This window comes from Lottia gigantea (assembly GCF_000327385.1).
Source record: "Lottia gigantea unplaced genomic scaffold LOTGIsca_2, whole genome shotgun sequence".
Taxonomy (NCBI): domain Eukaryota; kingdom Metazoa; phylum Mollusca; class Gastropoda; family Lottiidae; genus Lottia; species Lottia gigantea.
Window position 1 is genome coordinate 1,205,519 of NW_008708400.1, and position 15,821 is coordinate 1,221,339.

The 15,821-nt window shown below is 35.8% G+C and overlaps 2 protein-coding genes across 2 annotated transcripts; both read right to left on the reverse strand.

Annotated features, from left to right (window-relative positions):
- Window positions 1–1,619: 1,619 nt before the first annotated feature.
- LOTGIDRAFT_77996 (hypothetical protein) lies at window positions 1,620–1,997 on the reverse strand (the record flags this gene model as incomplete). The annotated part of the gene is made up of 1 exon (XM_009053099.1): window positions 1,620–1,997. A coding segment is annotated over one exon (378 nt), but the record flags the coding sequence as incomplete, so codon positions are not given.
- A 253-nt stretch (window positions 1,998–2,250) lies between these two features.
- Window positions 2,251–15,002, reverse strand: LOTGIDRAFT_208748 (hypothetical protein; the record flags this gene model as incomplete). Its single annotated transcript, XM_009053188.1, has 13 exons — window positions 14,959–15,002; window positions 12,080–12,285; window positions 10,541–10,925; window positions 9,282–10,213; window positions 8,887–8,980; window positions 8,142–8,302; window positions 7,704–7,783; window positions 7,240–7,339; window positions 5,904–6,057; window positions 4,963–5,176; window positions 4,152–4,352; window positions 3,478–3,875; window positions 2,251–2,979 (listed from the first exon to the last, which is right to left on the reverse strand). Exons 2-13 carry the CDS (start codon window positions 12,241–12,243, stop codon window positions 2,251–2,253), a joined length of 3,612 nt encoding a protein of 1,203 aa, XP_009051436.1. The 5' UTR covers window positions 12,244–12,285; window positions 14,959–15,002.
- Between the last annotated feature and the right edge of the window lie 819 nt (window positions 15,003–15,821).

A 15,821-nucleotide genomic window follows, 5' to 3' on the forward strand; every position in this document is an offset into this window, starting at 1 on the left:
AAAAATTGAGAGTACTAATTGTTAATTGAGCAGTTTGACCTAGTTTCGATGTTTGGATTTATAACGGCTCGTTATAGTTGAAATCTTTAGAAAGCTTAGGAGACATATTTCTCTACAATTAGTTTACTCAAATCCGTATAGTAGTTTTCTAACAGCTTACAAAAAGCTTAACAAACTTATAAGGTTATGTAATCTTTTACGTAAAAGTTTGACGTTAAAAAATTAATGGATTTTTTTAGTTAAAACTTTCAGATACGTTAGGGAATACATTTCTATAGATTTTGGTTTATAGTTTTCACAAATTTGAGTAAAAATCAGACTTACAAAAAAGCGGAATGTCCCTTTAAGGGGATTGTAAGATGTTTTCTACACTTTGCATGTGTATCGGGAACATTGATGCTATCAGTTTCCCCATGTTCCTTGTTCCATACACCCACTGGTAAAGATTTGATCACTAAACGAAATAATACTTCATATGAATGAAACATAATATACATGGTCAATACTATTGACTATTCTTCTTAAAATTCAGTGACGGTTGTTGTATTTGAATCATCCATATCTTCAGGTTCATTTTCTGTCACCGGATTGATAGTCTCAAGTTTAGACGAAGACTTGTCATCTACATTGACTAAACTAGCAGCAACTTTCGACCACATTTTACTTTTAGAGGCACTATGCACAGCTTTTGAGCTCGATGGAATCTGGGTGTCTTCTATCGGGCTGAATTGAACGCTTCTTTTCCTATTTTGTGTTTCGCCGTCAGCAGACGTACTATTCACGCTGTTTACAACCTCTCCATTTTCTGTAGACTGCATTTTGGATTCCATTTCCACAGACTTCTTTTTCTGTTCAACTGCTTGGTCCACTATGGCCTTTAAGTCAAAAGTAGGCTTAGGTTTAATCATTTGGGACTGGGCTACTTTCCACAACCTTAAAGCTTTAGCCTTTTTCTTCAATGACTCTTTATATTTGTCGTCTTTGGCCATCTCTATGATGGTTTTGATCGATTTAGCTGGCATGCTTTTGAATTTCCTCTTCGCACTTCTTTCGATGTCTTTGTCCGTAGCATCGGTGTTGATTCTTTCAAGAACCTTTACAAATGTATTCGTTTTATCTGTATAAACATCCATCAACCTGAAATAAAATAAAAGTATACAAAGTTATAAACCAAAATTGAAATACGTTTACAAAATTATTAACTTTATGGGTATATATAAATCAACCATCTCATAATAAATTTCACAGTATTTTCAGTTGTATCTGTAAACATATAAACCAAACTAAATATATTTTGGCTCATCTCTAAAAAGTCCATGGCGTCAAACTGAAATAAACACCATGTCGTCATTGATAAATAAGATCAATCATATAAGCGTGACAACGTAAGAAATTCAAATACATTACTTGTGTTTGGTTACTTCTGTCCTTCGATTGTCTTTCAGTAAATTTTGAATGAACCTTCTCTCCTTTCTATCCACAGTGTTGATATACGTTCCCTCATCATCACTCATCATAGAATCGGTTGTTGATACGGACCCAAAGCTACCCTTTCGTTTAATAGTATTATAATGTTCTATAGCTTGGCGTCGTGCCTTTTCTTGATCCCATTGGGTCTTCTTGAACTGGATATTAGTTGTTGAAGCTATGTGTATAAGAGTTGACACTCGGTGAAAGAGCATACATATAAATTGCAGCAGTAGTAAGATACCAAAAATTAGAGTAAAGGCGATGGAGATGGGTTCGATTTTTTGCCCTGCACCACCAGTGTCACAAGGAAGTCTAATTGATAGTCCTGGAGAATAGCGGGAAACACTTTCCAGAATGAAAATAATGGTAATGAACAGTGCATTCAATAAGAAGAAAAATAGACAGACTTTGTTTCGCAGTGTTCCTAAATCTTTAGCAACCTGTGCTTCTTCCTCTACAGTCTTGATTTCCGGCGTCATATATTTTTGAATAAATTCAACCCAGAAATTCAATTCTTCTTTATCAAGAATATCTAGATAACCATTAAGATTTGGTTCATTGATCCATTTAGTATCATCAACTGGCTCTTCATCATCTTCACTTTGAAAAAGTGGATTCGCTGTAAAACAAAGATCATAACTGAAATTGTAAACTGAACACTTATATAATCGATTTTAGCAAAGGACTAGTATTATCACATCCTTCTTAACGATGGACTAGAAAACGAACGCCGTTGGACCCCCGACAGCCCCCCCCCCCCCACCCCCCCCCCCCCTCCCTTCAACTATTCATTTTCTTAAATAATAAAACAAAAAAACTAATACCTAGATGTATTTTTGCTGGATGGAAGCTGGAAGTTGCTGCACTAAACGCCTGAGTCCCCTTATCCGGAGCTAAATACGGCAAATTATTCCATTCGTCTTCCTGTACCGATCTGGATTTACCTCTTACAACATTCTTCAGATCATCAAGTTGGTCTTCTACACTCTCTAACTTCTCTAATATAGCTTTCATCTTTACATCTTCCTCTTTGACTTGGCCAGTGGGACAACACAAACACCGAAATAAGTTTCCAAAAGAAAATACGTAATCTGAAGAAAATTTGGTTCTTATGGTCTCGAATAAGGTATCTGGACTGAGGGCACCCAATTTTGGTTTAGTCTTTGTTGCATTCGTGTCGTTCATCATTTCATCAGGAATTTCAGTGCGTGCTGGCACAGTTGTGTCAACGCGAGTTCCCCAAGAACCATTATTTAGGTTCCCCAAAGCATAAATGATGAGTAACATCGACGATGATGGAATGGTCAGGAAATACATGAATCCGTGGAAAATGTTTAGGATCTCTCTCGGATGAAACATGGCTGATATCACAAATATTCCGACCACACCCAAGAAGAAAATAGCGGTGACTGAGCAGAATTCACTTTCTACTATTTGTTTGATTAAACCGACAATTACAATCATCATTACAAGGGAATAAATTGTTGACATTACAGCGGCATACCCAAGCTGAAAAACATAAACCGACATCTAATAACATTATTTAATGAACGGGTGGTTAAAAAATTAAAGTGTACAAATTACATTATGTCTCCTTTTCTGTATTTTGGGGAAGGGAAGGTAACCACCTGCGTTGTTCAGTGTTCATCCTTACATTTTACATTTTAACTTGTGCGTATCTTACAGAGCTCAATGTCAACTTTTAAAATCACATTCCGACTGGCAACTCATACAATTGTCACAAAAGCATAACACGCCGGGTTTGATTCGGTTGCAGTAATTTTGGTAATATCTGCACTCTCCAAGATCAATAACACCTTTCATATGACGACTAGGGTCTAAATTGATGAGTTCATTGAACTGTGGGAGAACAGGGCGTCAGATTTCAATTCTGAAAGTTGTTACCAATAGCTGGAATTGGGCAATATTATCTGGTAACACTGGCTGGGGTCAAAAGGTCAATATTTCGTCAAATATTCCCTTAATTTAGTTCTGATATTTACAAACCTGAATATTTTCTGTGGCAGAGTAACACAAAATGATGAACACAACAACCGGTAGTAGATTCAGAATCAGTGCAACATATAACGGTACTGTAGGATAAGCCGTGTTAAAAGCGCCCAAAATCAACAAGAAAATTGTTCCGGGTGTAAGAATTGACGACACGAACAGGAAAACTTGATACATAATATACAAGACTGAAATATTTGGGTTGTTATTCCGTAGTGAATTCCCAGAACTAAGAAGATCAATGATATTAGCCATGGTGGATGGTGTCCAACGTCTTCTCTGGTTATAGAACTCTGTAAATCCCTCTGGGCAGAACGTGGAAGCATCAGCTGCAGCACAGTACTCAATACGTTTACCAGCTTGTAATAACAGAGTACATAGCCATCTGTCTTCTCCTAAAATGAACATACTATTATTAGATATCGGATTTCAGGATTCACCTTCGGGTGTTCTATAAAAAGGAAGTGAGTGGATTTTTTTAAAAATGCTTCCTTCATGTTACTGTGCAAAGAAGACCAAGAACGCGAGGGATGTACATCAAGGGAAATAACTCCGAACACATCTTTTCATTTTCATTTCTTTCGTGTCTTTATATTGAACATTTCATAGCTTAGTAGATCTCAGTACCATCCCAAGATCTAAACCTTTTCTAAAAGAATGAAATAACGTACCCATATCAAATTGTATATAATGATGAGCTTGTCTAGGAATTGTTGCGTATTTGTTGATAACGTTATGTTGTAAAAGAGCACTTCCTCTGAAGAGACTAAAACAACCAGGACTACAGAGGACACAACCTAGTTTATGCTCTGTTGCTTTCTGTAACCAATGACCAACAGAATACTCGAACTTTTGGTACCAAACCATAGGACCTTATGTATAGAAAAATTTCTGATCTTCATGTCAAAATCAAAGCACAAGTTATAGTAGTTGCATGAAAATATGCGACCCGAATTACTGGATCCTTTTACAGAAAAAAACAACCAGGGTATCAAGTTAGGTTCACTTAAGATCATGTCTTCAAGCTAGTCCTTGGTCCAACCTCTTGCCATTGATCGTTCCCGCATTAACCATGCCTACTTAATTGACCGATTGAAGGTCAACGGACTTATCACATACCGATCTAGATTAGAACCCACGGCCCTATATTTTGCAAATAACACGATCAAGTCTCCTTTTATTGCATTTTTCATTTATATTTATGTATATTTCAGGAGGATGACCTTTCGATAATTCTCATTTGCTGCAGCGATGAATGGTCAAATTATTGCAAACTGAATATAGTCCCTAGCTTTATAGCCTTCAAGTGATAATTCTGACACAAAATTATGCATTTAATATCTTATTTGTACTATCGGTTTACCAATGACACACTTTATTATCATTTTGGGTTCAGATCATAAGATGATGATTTGGTCCTATTGTCTTTATTTCAATTCAATATGATAATGGTAATGTGTCCTTCATAAACCTTTATCTTACCAGATCCTTTTGGATGAATTCTGCCTGCAGCAGCACCAAGTTGTCCATCCTTTCTCATCCGATCCAGTAACAAATGTACAGCATCAGGATAAAAATCGATATCGCCATCAAGAGCTAGTATAAATGTATTTGATGCTGTAGAAAACTTTTTGTGTTTGGGGATGGTATTATTATCAATTATTCGATAGGACAGTAGGTAATACATATACATAACCTATAATAGCACAAATAGATAGAAGTGAAAAGCATGTAGAGAACAAGATGTAATCTTAATGTTTTCCTTAACCGTGTCCGGTACGGTGTGAGATTATCGATGTAGTAGAAGATTATGCATACATAGGGCTTTAATACTGAACAACAAACTGTAGTGAACATTGAATATTGTAGCTCCACTAGAATAAACACTTAGCATTCAGTTTGGAGAGTCCATATAGCCAGTATTGCTTTTTCACGTCAATTCTTCAATCTGTCTTGTAAAACCGGGCTGCGAGTTTTTTCTGCGAGTTTTCTCGAGCTACTCATGAGAGATCTGTCATTGCCCCAGGCTCTATTTCAGAGTATATTTTGAGAGTTACTCTCAGGAGGGTCGATCTTAGATCTTTCAACATGTTAGTCACTCTAGCCGAGCAAAATCGCGCTATAATCGATCAAATGGGCACCCGGCTTAAAGGGATTGTAAAGAGGTTTTCTAGCCTTGTTATGTGTATCGGGGACACCTTTGAATTCTATTTGGGACATTCCAAATCTTCGTCTAATGCCTGCGATTCCTGTAATTTCAGGTATCGGACGAATAATTGGAATGTCCCAAATAGACATTATTCAAATTATTCACAGTTATATCGATAAAAGATATGTTTGGAAGCCAACTGCAGCCATTACTACTCTCGACTTTAAGACTTATTTCTACTGTATTTTACAAACGCAAGAGGTAGCATACTTACCTGACTCCATCTTTTCTTAACTCGTATTTTCTTCTTATCTTTAAAATGAACAACCAACAAATTATCACCAGGCATTGTCCACTCAAACCGCCCACCATATGGTGTAAGGTATTTATTAGGTTTCGATAGCTCAACTGAGTCAATATAAACAGCTCTGAAAGATAAGCATCGAGCACATTAAATGTGGTGGTTTTTGGTCATTTCACTTACAAATTCACCTTCGTTTTATCTTTATTTGTAACCAAAATAACCAATCAAAATGGCTAAGAACGCAGCGATTATTTAACTTAAAGATAGCTTGCCAGACAAGGTAATATACGCCCACTGGCAGCTTAGATTTCGAATAAAAATATTTAGCAGTACAGTACTAAATATTCAACCTTCAGTCATACACATCTTTTAAACTTTTTGGGTCGATAAAGAATAATATTACCAGGTTTTGTCAAAATCTGGCAGGAATTATGCGTTTAGTAAATATTGAAAGCGTTTTCAAGAACAAGTTCAATAAGTGCTATAAAGCATTTTTTGATTTTCAATAAAGTTCATCCATCGGTGATAAAAAAAAGACGCCAAATCGCGCCTTCTAGAGTGTTTACGTGCTGAAAATTGAACGTGTTTTCAAGAACAAAGGCAACAACTCAAACTAAATATTTTTCGATTTTTTAATCGGGTTCATCCCGTGGGATGACGGGGAAGGATCGACGTACAGACATGGGTACGCTCCCATTTCACGTGGGCGCATAAAAAATGAAAATAGCCATACATGTAGGTAGAAAATCCAAGCCTGATGGGTCAATGGGTTGCAACCCATGCAACATGGGCCAAATAGAAAATACCTATCAAACATTTGGACCAAATTTGTTTGATATGCCGTTGTCTATTTATGACGTCATCCGTTGTATTCTCTCTGTAAATCTACTGGGCTATTTTAAGAAGTTATAACCTTTTCGGCTTATCTTCACTTCAACATAGTCACCGTATACTATTAACAAATCTAATTCAAATCAAGATACCTAATATATGCAGTTACCTACAATTAATCTACATTTTATTATCAAAAAATGAGTAGACGGATTGCCGTTAATCTATATAATATAACTATAGATTTAAGTTCAAATCTTCTTGAGACATTTACCATACCACAGATTTTATCTTTAAATGTCCTGTCTTCAAAACAAGCGTTTCTCTACCCACAAATGTGGCGATATACCTCGTTCATCCCCGGGTCTATAACGCATCGTATAAAAAAAACTTCAGACGAGTTGTAACGATGCGATACACATGTATACAGTGAACTGTACTGTTAAACTTTCAAGTGTCAGAGGCATGTGTCTACCTTGAGGCCATTTCTATCACCTTCAAAAGCTGAAGAACATATCTATTAACTGTATACTTCTTGCTGTCCTCTTTAAATGCGTCATCAAAGAATATGTGAGCTGCAAATAAAAACAACACAAAATGCTGAGAGTTCTACTTTGCCTATCCTTTGAAAGAAGTAAATATTCTGACAATTATGTCATAAATGCGTTCCTCTTTACTTCTGCGCTTTAACGAAGCTTTTTGTGTGGGTATAACATTGCGACGTGAATATTGTCTGTAACGTATTGACAACCGACTTATTAACTAATGACGTGTTAGTCCTTTAATGTGAACCTGGTCATAAATAGACATCGTGATTTGTTGCAAAGCGATACCTGTCACGGTGGATCGTTTAAGTTCATATCTATACTAATGTTAAATGCAGGCCGATGTAGAGAATGTAGTTTGATCATATCATTGACGATGTTGAATATAACATACCTTCGAATTCATATGTATGCGGTTTTGGACCATCTGAAATTCGCTTGGCGAAACTTTTATCGAATTGATCCAAATCCATTCTGAAGCAAAAGAGAAACATAATATGCATTATAACATGTTATATTGCTAACACACATTTACAAGCATAATAGTTTAGTCACCTTAATATCTAAATATAATTAAAATCACTGTATCCCTTTAATTATGGCAAGGTTATGTAAGAAAGCATTAATGAAGTGCCTCCTATATTCTAGCCGACAAAGTTATTTTCAAAGAAATATAACCACAGTATACAAAAAAGCCGATATGACAAACCAACTTGCACACTGTTATCATGTGTTTTGAAAGAGTGGATATACCACTCTACAGTACTCAATGAAGCTCAATACAACAACGAAAATAAAGACGAATTAAGAATTTATAGTTCAATTCGCCAACCTGAATATGGATTTCAACAGTTGTGTCATCTCCTTTTCATTTTCACGCCACAGTGTAGCACAAGCATAGATCTTTGGTATAACTTTCTCTTTGTGAGAACTCGTGGTTCGTGAAAATGAATTACCCATTGTGTTTTCTTGTAATTCTTTCTTCAGATGATCCTAAAGGAAAAATCAAATCTCACTGAAAAGAAACTTAAAGGGTATTGTGATCTAACCGTGGTAACAAGAGTGCAAGAATTTGTTTGTTGTGAAGTCAATATCTTAAATCATGAATCATAAATGTATGTTGCGGTGCCAGCCTCTCGAGAATACAGATTAATCTCTGCAGAACTGCACTGAACCGCGTTAGAGCGTTTCAGAGGGTTCTTATCCAAAAATAGAATTGAATAGGTGCATTCTAACAAATATTTTGAAGCAAAAACGAATAGAAATCATATTTTTAATTTGTTAAGCTAAAAAAGGGCCATAGACAAATGGTTTGTACCTCAACTTTATTTCTAACAAAATTCAAAATATGATTTTTATACATATAAGCCACATAATAATCAGAATTCACCAAATGAATTATATTTAAAAAAAATCTTCTTCAGAAAATTGTATCAGACGCTTCAAACGCGTATGAACTTCCTCGGAGTTTTGAATCCCAAGCTCGATAGTTGTCCCCCATTAAGTCATTCTGCCCACATATGGCGCCGCCACTGGATAAAAAACAGCGTTTAAGTCATACCTACCGTTTGTTTAACTTGTTTCTTTCTATCAATATCATCATCACTGCTTCTATTTAACATTAAAGATTGGTCGAATAAGATTCCACAATACAGTGGTTTTACGAATAACCTAATAAAAGGATGATGTATATGAATATTAACATGATTGTCATTTGTTATAATAGCATTGCGGTTATGAATTAAAAAAAAAGATCCACAAGATACGAAAATGGTTATTGTGGTCATAAATCAATCATTACAAAAGCATTAAAAGAATGCTGGAATATTGACCAGTTACTTTATGGTGGTCCAGCTAAGATTTATCCATACAAAATATTTGCTGAATATGCCAAACTAGATTGGTCAGTGCAAGAAAGGTCTTACTCAAATGAATGCGTGCTTTATTGTCATTGGAGCATATCTGTACTTACATTGCTGTTGAGGCAGTTTTTTCGGTACCTGGTTTCCACAAATAGTCCACGGTAATCAATAAGTTTATAAACTCTACGAACATAATTGGTAAATAGAGATTAGTCGAATAAACATTCAAAAAATCTATCCAAGAGGCACTTTCCCTTAATACTGGCCACGCGACATGATGAGGCAATATGCTTTGTATAAAATGCTGTTTATAAGATAACAGAATTATAACAAACGATAATGGAGTGACCAGTATCAACGGAATTGTGAAACAGGCAATCTGGGAACGGATGACACAAGCAGTTTTCGCTACTTTGAAGCCAATAACACTCGACAGTATGTTAACTCCAGCTAATATTAAGGGCACGTATGTTATTGTATACCCTTCAGGCTTGTTTACCAAGGTCACATTACCGAATAACGAACAATCAGAACGGTCTTTTTCGGACTGTAGAAATAACGTCTTCCCACAGTTTCTAGGGGCGAATATCACGATCGGTACCAAAAAGGTGATAATAAGTTTAAAAAGCATTCCACAAAACTCCAACTTCGTATGTCGGATTTTATTAGCAATCCGTTCCAAAGACCCCTGATATTTACTTTTTTTTTCACCAGTTCTTGGAACGAAGTTTTCCCACCAATGTACTGATATTAACAACAATGCAACTGGAAAGAGCCATTGACTGTTAGATGCCTCAGAAGTCGATTTAACTCCAATGATAACTAAAAATCCACCATGAATTATGGCAGATAAACATGCTACAATCATACTGGTGCCGCTAGTACTTTTGCCGGCTCTGTAAGACGGGAGGCATTTCAAAATGGCAGGTACCAGACTGACACCTTGCATCATGTAAAGAGTGTATAATGCGTCTCCAGAAGACGATGCTATATATACGAATATTCCGAGGCCTATTGAATGGATGGTTTCTATAATTAGCGTCTGAAAAATTCAAAACATTACGATGTAAACATTAAGGACAGCAAAATTATGTTTGAAATTTAAACATAATGACAAAGATAATTCATAATCATGATCTCCTCAGTGCCATTACTAAATAAACAAAAGATAAAGATAAGCATTGAGGACTCCAAAACTCATCAATTTTCAGACTCTCTACTATGCAAAAAAAACAAAATTTCATTTCACCTCTGTAGAGTGAAAACAAAGACAAACTTCAACTACTCGCATATTGCTACTCGTGTACCCCATTATTATTTGGAAGATGATACAAGCACATCTAGAAAAATGATAATCATAAAGACTTACAAATGGTAGGTATTTCCATTTCATCTTCTTCGCTTTCTTAAAACATTGTGTATGAAGGCATTTGGCTAAGTTAAAAATATAGGGTGCAATGATAATTAAAACCAATGACCAGATCCACCGTATATCAGTTTCCATTGTTTTATCTTTTATTCGGAGTTTGGGTTTCAGGAACTCGAAATCTAGATTATTCGATGGTATATTGATATTATAGGCGATGATGATAAATGTTAACTTTGTAATCAAACTTGTGGCTAGGACAATCAAGAAAAATATAATACATAAGAAGATCTTGATGCAGACGTTGACCTTATTCCAATATTCGTTGATGGCTTCCTGATTTCTTTTTTCAGGAAATGTCTGAAACAGGTCCCATTTCTTTTGCTTCCTGCAAGATATGAAATGAATTAAAAAGGATATATTTATGAGTTCCATTATTTTTCTGGTATTACTTAGTGTTTATTCCTCCTGTAACAAATTTCTTGAAATAGGCGCTAGGCTAAGCGAAAAAATAGAACAAGCAAGAACACGGGCTCGATTTGATTTTCTACTGTATCGATAAATCCGTTCAGGGCCACCTTGCTTTTTCACATCTAAAGAAATTGGCGTTGCTTAACGGTATAATTTTTCTTTATAACTGGTGAATTATTGTCAATGAACACTGAGAAGAGAAATTAATTGCTGCTACCCCAATCAATTGTTTTATTGTGTAGATTTGCATGAGATGATTCAGTAGATAACCCGAATAATACGAGGGCTGGTTGAAATGTTTTAAGCCTAACTCTGAAAGATTTAAATACAGTCACGCTGAAAAGTTTTTCACAGAAGAAATAAGGTCATCATTACTAGTAAAATTGTGATTGGCTCTTTCCATTTTGATTTTGGGAAACATAGGATGCCAGGGACTGACACGTATTTGATCAGATGTTTGGCACGCTATTTGCAGATGAGCGGGTTCACAAGTGTGTCTAGTACAAAGTTGCAGTCAGTAGCGTATTAAGGTGAGCTTCAATGGGTCATGACACCCTCCCTCCTTTTTGCCCGTGTCTGACCTCAAGGGGCTTTGGTCCTTTGGGCCACGCCTCGGATAGACCACACTCATTTATTGCCCCCTCCTCAGACATTTTTAGGAACATCCTCGGTTGCAGTACTAATGTTTATGATTGCCAAAAAATGACAAAAGTTTGCTTCATCTGATTGAGACATCCCACATTGCATTAACTCTTTGATGACTACATCCCTTTAATTTGTCAGGAAGGAAGGAGGGGGGGGGGGGATCTTACTACAAATGTATATTTATCATAGTCAGAACAAGGTGCATAAAAAATATCATTGATATTCACAGGGAAGAATTTTCTTGGATTTCGTGGGTCAGACAATATACAAAAGTAGTACTTGGAATTGTAAATTCCTAAATTCAAAAACTACTTTGACAAAATTATAATCCACAGAATCAGATGCTGAAAATACTCAAGACGATTTCGTCCATATAGGCCTAAATAAAAATGTCCAGTCAAGTCTCAGACTGTCCGGATTACTTACGGCTTTAATTCGGCCTCAGTCTCCTCATAGTCATCACTGATAAAACTGCTACCTACGGTTTCAGTAACATCAATCGAGTCTTCTTCTTCATCACTACTTTCTCTATTCTGGTCGTCCTCATATTCCTCATCCGAAGTATCGGAAACATAACCTGGGTTTTGCATCTTCAGAATGCTATATTCAGTTGGTGAGATCTATATCGCACACTAAAACGAAAACGAACACCGTTGCCTCAATTGGTGTTGGTGTTATATTTTGTTCATATCATATCGTCAACATGATTTGTAACAAATAAAGAAAAAATAAGAGCTTTCTGAGGTAGCTAAAAGACCTTTAAAACCATAATTACAGCCTTGAAGGTTTTATGTGCTAAATTGAGCAATATTTTTGTAGTCTGAATCTAAGAACCAGGACACCTTTAGGTTTAATTTCTTATGATATTTTCACATATTCATAACTTCAAAATAAATTTAAACCCAATAATATACTCTTTGAAGTTGTCTGAATATCACAGGTGACATACCTTAGAATGTGATACTAGTTTATTAATATTTTTACTTGTGACTCAAGGCTACATCCCAATTTATGCTTCGAGCACATGAACAGCTTTTGTCGCCGATTTTTTTGTCGCCGAAGCGAATGTAAATTACGACGAGAAAAGACAGAGCGTCATCGGTTCACTGTCATTTAGGCATAAATATTTTAAGCATACGTTCATTTAGGCACGGTTCATATCATTCGGCTCAACCATCGCTAATTTTCGTTAGTTTCCGTGAGTTGAAAATCGACTTGGCCATGAAAGGCTGGCGTATTGCCAAGTAAACTGGTAAGAGCAGATAACATTGTTTGGAGATTGATTTTGATCAAATCACTGTGCGATTAAAAACATTCGCTAGGCGAAATAGTTTTCATTTTGAAAAAAATATTGTACTCAACTAACAATATTTCATGAATAATAATTGGTTGTTTTATCATGGTACAGTGGTGTAACCTATTTTCGTGGATATAAGGATTCAACACCGAATTTCGTCAAAGTTAAAAAAACGAAAAAAAAATTTTATGTCTTAGATGTTTCCTCAGATATTCTACAAAATAATTAAAATTGGTTTATTTCGATTTTCTTTATGAATCCTTCACTTTGACCCATATTTCATGAGCAACCAACTCGGCAACGGCGGCAGAATGCGTCACCTATTTTCGTGTACAATGTTTGATCTATAAACACGTTGTATGGATACCGGGTGGTATAATTAACTTCTCTTAGCATTTATCTTTAATATCAATTCATTCAAAGAACTACGATTTTAAAAAAAAACTAGTGACTGACAAAATAAGATACGTAGAGTGATTTATTGCTAAAAGTCATTGAAACAACATAAGAATATGGTCCACTTTGTGTTCCATAGAAATTTTCTACTGACACGGAATCCGCTAGTTGATCACGTGACTTCATTCGTTTGACTACATTCTAGCAGACGACACGTGGAATTCCGATTACCCCTTGGGATTATAAGGAAATTCGGCCGATAAAAAATGGTGACGTTTGGTAATAAGTGAAATCCGCCAATTTGTATTTGTCAAAGTATACATTAATACATTTTACCTTACTTGAATTCATTCTATTAGCTGATATTGTACAGAAAACCCATGTTTATCAAAACAAACGAATGCGGAGGTCGCGCAAGGTCGCTCACGTAAATAATTAATCATTTCCGGAAATCCACGAATAATAGGTTTCCACGAAATCAGGTTACTCGACTGTATATGTAAAATATAAATTATGCAATAAACACTTATTATAAAGATTCACAAACTGGATGACATTCTTTGTTAATGTAGCTCTGATACAGCTCTGATACTGAACATAGACATTGCGTCATTTGAATGGAAAAAAAAACCTAACTATTTTATCGTCAAATGGCGAAAGCTCATGAAAATTTACCGTGTGCCTTGACTTTAATCCTGCATTTTATGCATTTTGAATTTGTGATAGTGATACCACCTAGGAACAAGATCCATGTGTGAATTTCAAATGCGTTCTTCCTCATGTGACCAGGATGACCTCTCTTTTTTCGTTCTTTCATTTTGCCTGTTTCTTTATTATTGTTTTCTTTCATTTTTCGCTCTTATTCTTGGGCGGTTGGGGCATTGCCCCATTTCGCTACCTTTTCCGACCCTGGCAAGATGTGCCTTAATTGTGTCCAATATTGGTGAGTCTAAAAGACATTGTGCCGAATATTAGTGTGCATAAAAAGTGTCTGTCTACAAGAATATGTGCTTAACTGAAGGTGTGCCCAAATCACTATATATGCCTATATAAAGCTGTACCCAAATGAACTAAATATGCCCAAAGTACCGTGTCTAACTGACTTGTGCCCAATTGACTGATTACCGCTTCAATTGCATGTTCATCTCGTGATTATCGACAAACGAAAACGACTGACTGACTGAATCGCCAACCAAGACCGATCGTACGCCCGCAGCTTAATTGATGCTCTGGAGATAGTCAATTTCCTGATTAATCTCAATTTTAGGTATGAAGTCTTGTTACCCATGCCGTTATTGACAAATTATAATTATATCCATAGAATGGTGTAAACAATTAGTTATTACTTTACAAGCCACTCCCTTCCCAGAAATATAATCTATTTTGTCTTTATTTATTTAACTAGACGTCAAATTTTTATCTTAAAAAATTACTGGCATATCTAAAATTGAGCTTAATGCGTGGAAGAAGCACATATCACTTGTACAAAATATATCCTTCTAGATTCCATTGATAGAAGAAGCATCAATACTACCCAATAGTATCCGAAACAGACTGAGCTGACCACAGAAGATTCCATAAAACAGAAATTCTTGTAAAATGCCAGGCTTACCTTGCTGTAAAATATATGTTATCTGTCTATAATCTGCAGGTTGTAGTCAACAGATAACATGTTAGAATTATTGTTCAACAGTTATCTCTGTGATAAGATAAACACCAGGAAGAATCATCTCTTAAGGCCAAATGAAAAATGTACATGTATTTTAAAGTTTATGTACCGGGGTTTTATCATGATCTCGGGGGATTTGCCGAGGGAAAGGGTTTTTGATATCATATAAACCCGAGGGGAAGCATTTTATCTGATTTATAAACCGGCAAGCACTCATTTACCTTGATGTTTAGAGAAAATCAATCAATAAAAATGAAATAAGGGGTGCAACTCGCACCTACAAGACTCAAATCTTTATATATCATTAGGTCTAAACGTTAGCCATCGTTATGGACATGCAGGTTTCACCCTGCTCCCGAGGAAGTCTTTCGCTTACAACTTCAGATTTCTATGGGAAAAGATTCTATAATCATCTTGTGAAATCCCCAATTTCCCAAAACTATGATGGTACAAAAGGTAAGGAAAACGCATAGCTCGCTCTGGAGCACAAGATGCACGTGGTAGTGACTACCGGAGTTATTTAAGTCTATAAAAGAATTTTCCGACAAAGGGCTGTAAATCAAGGCAGAGTATTCTTACTCTTTAAATATCTGATACCTCCTTTCATTATGAAATACTTCCTTATTTTTGATTGATAATACCCCCTCATTAGCTGCAGCCACTGTATTGTTAAATTCTTATTGTGGATGTCGGGCTTCGTTTTTCTGAACAACAATTGCTTTCCAAAAAAGAAAATGAAACAGTCAAGTATTTTTACACGACCTTAATGATTAATAATAAGATAAGCCAATTGTATTTTGCCCAAT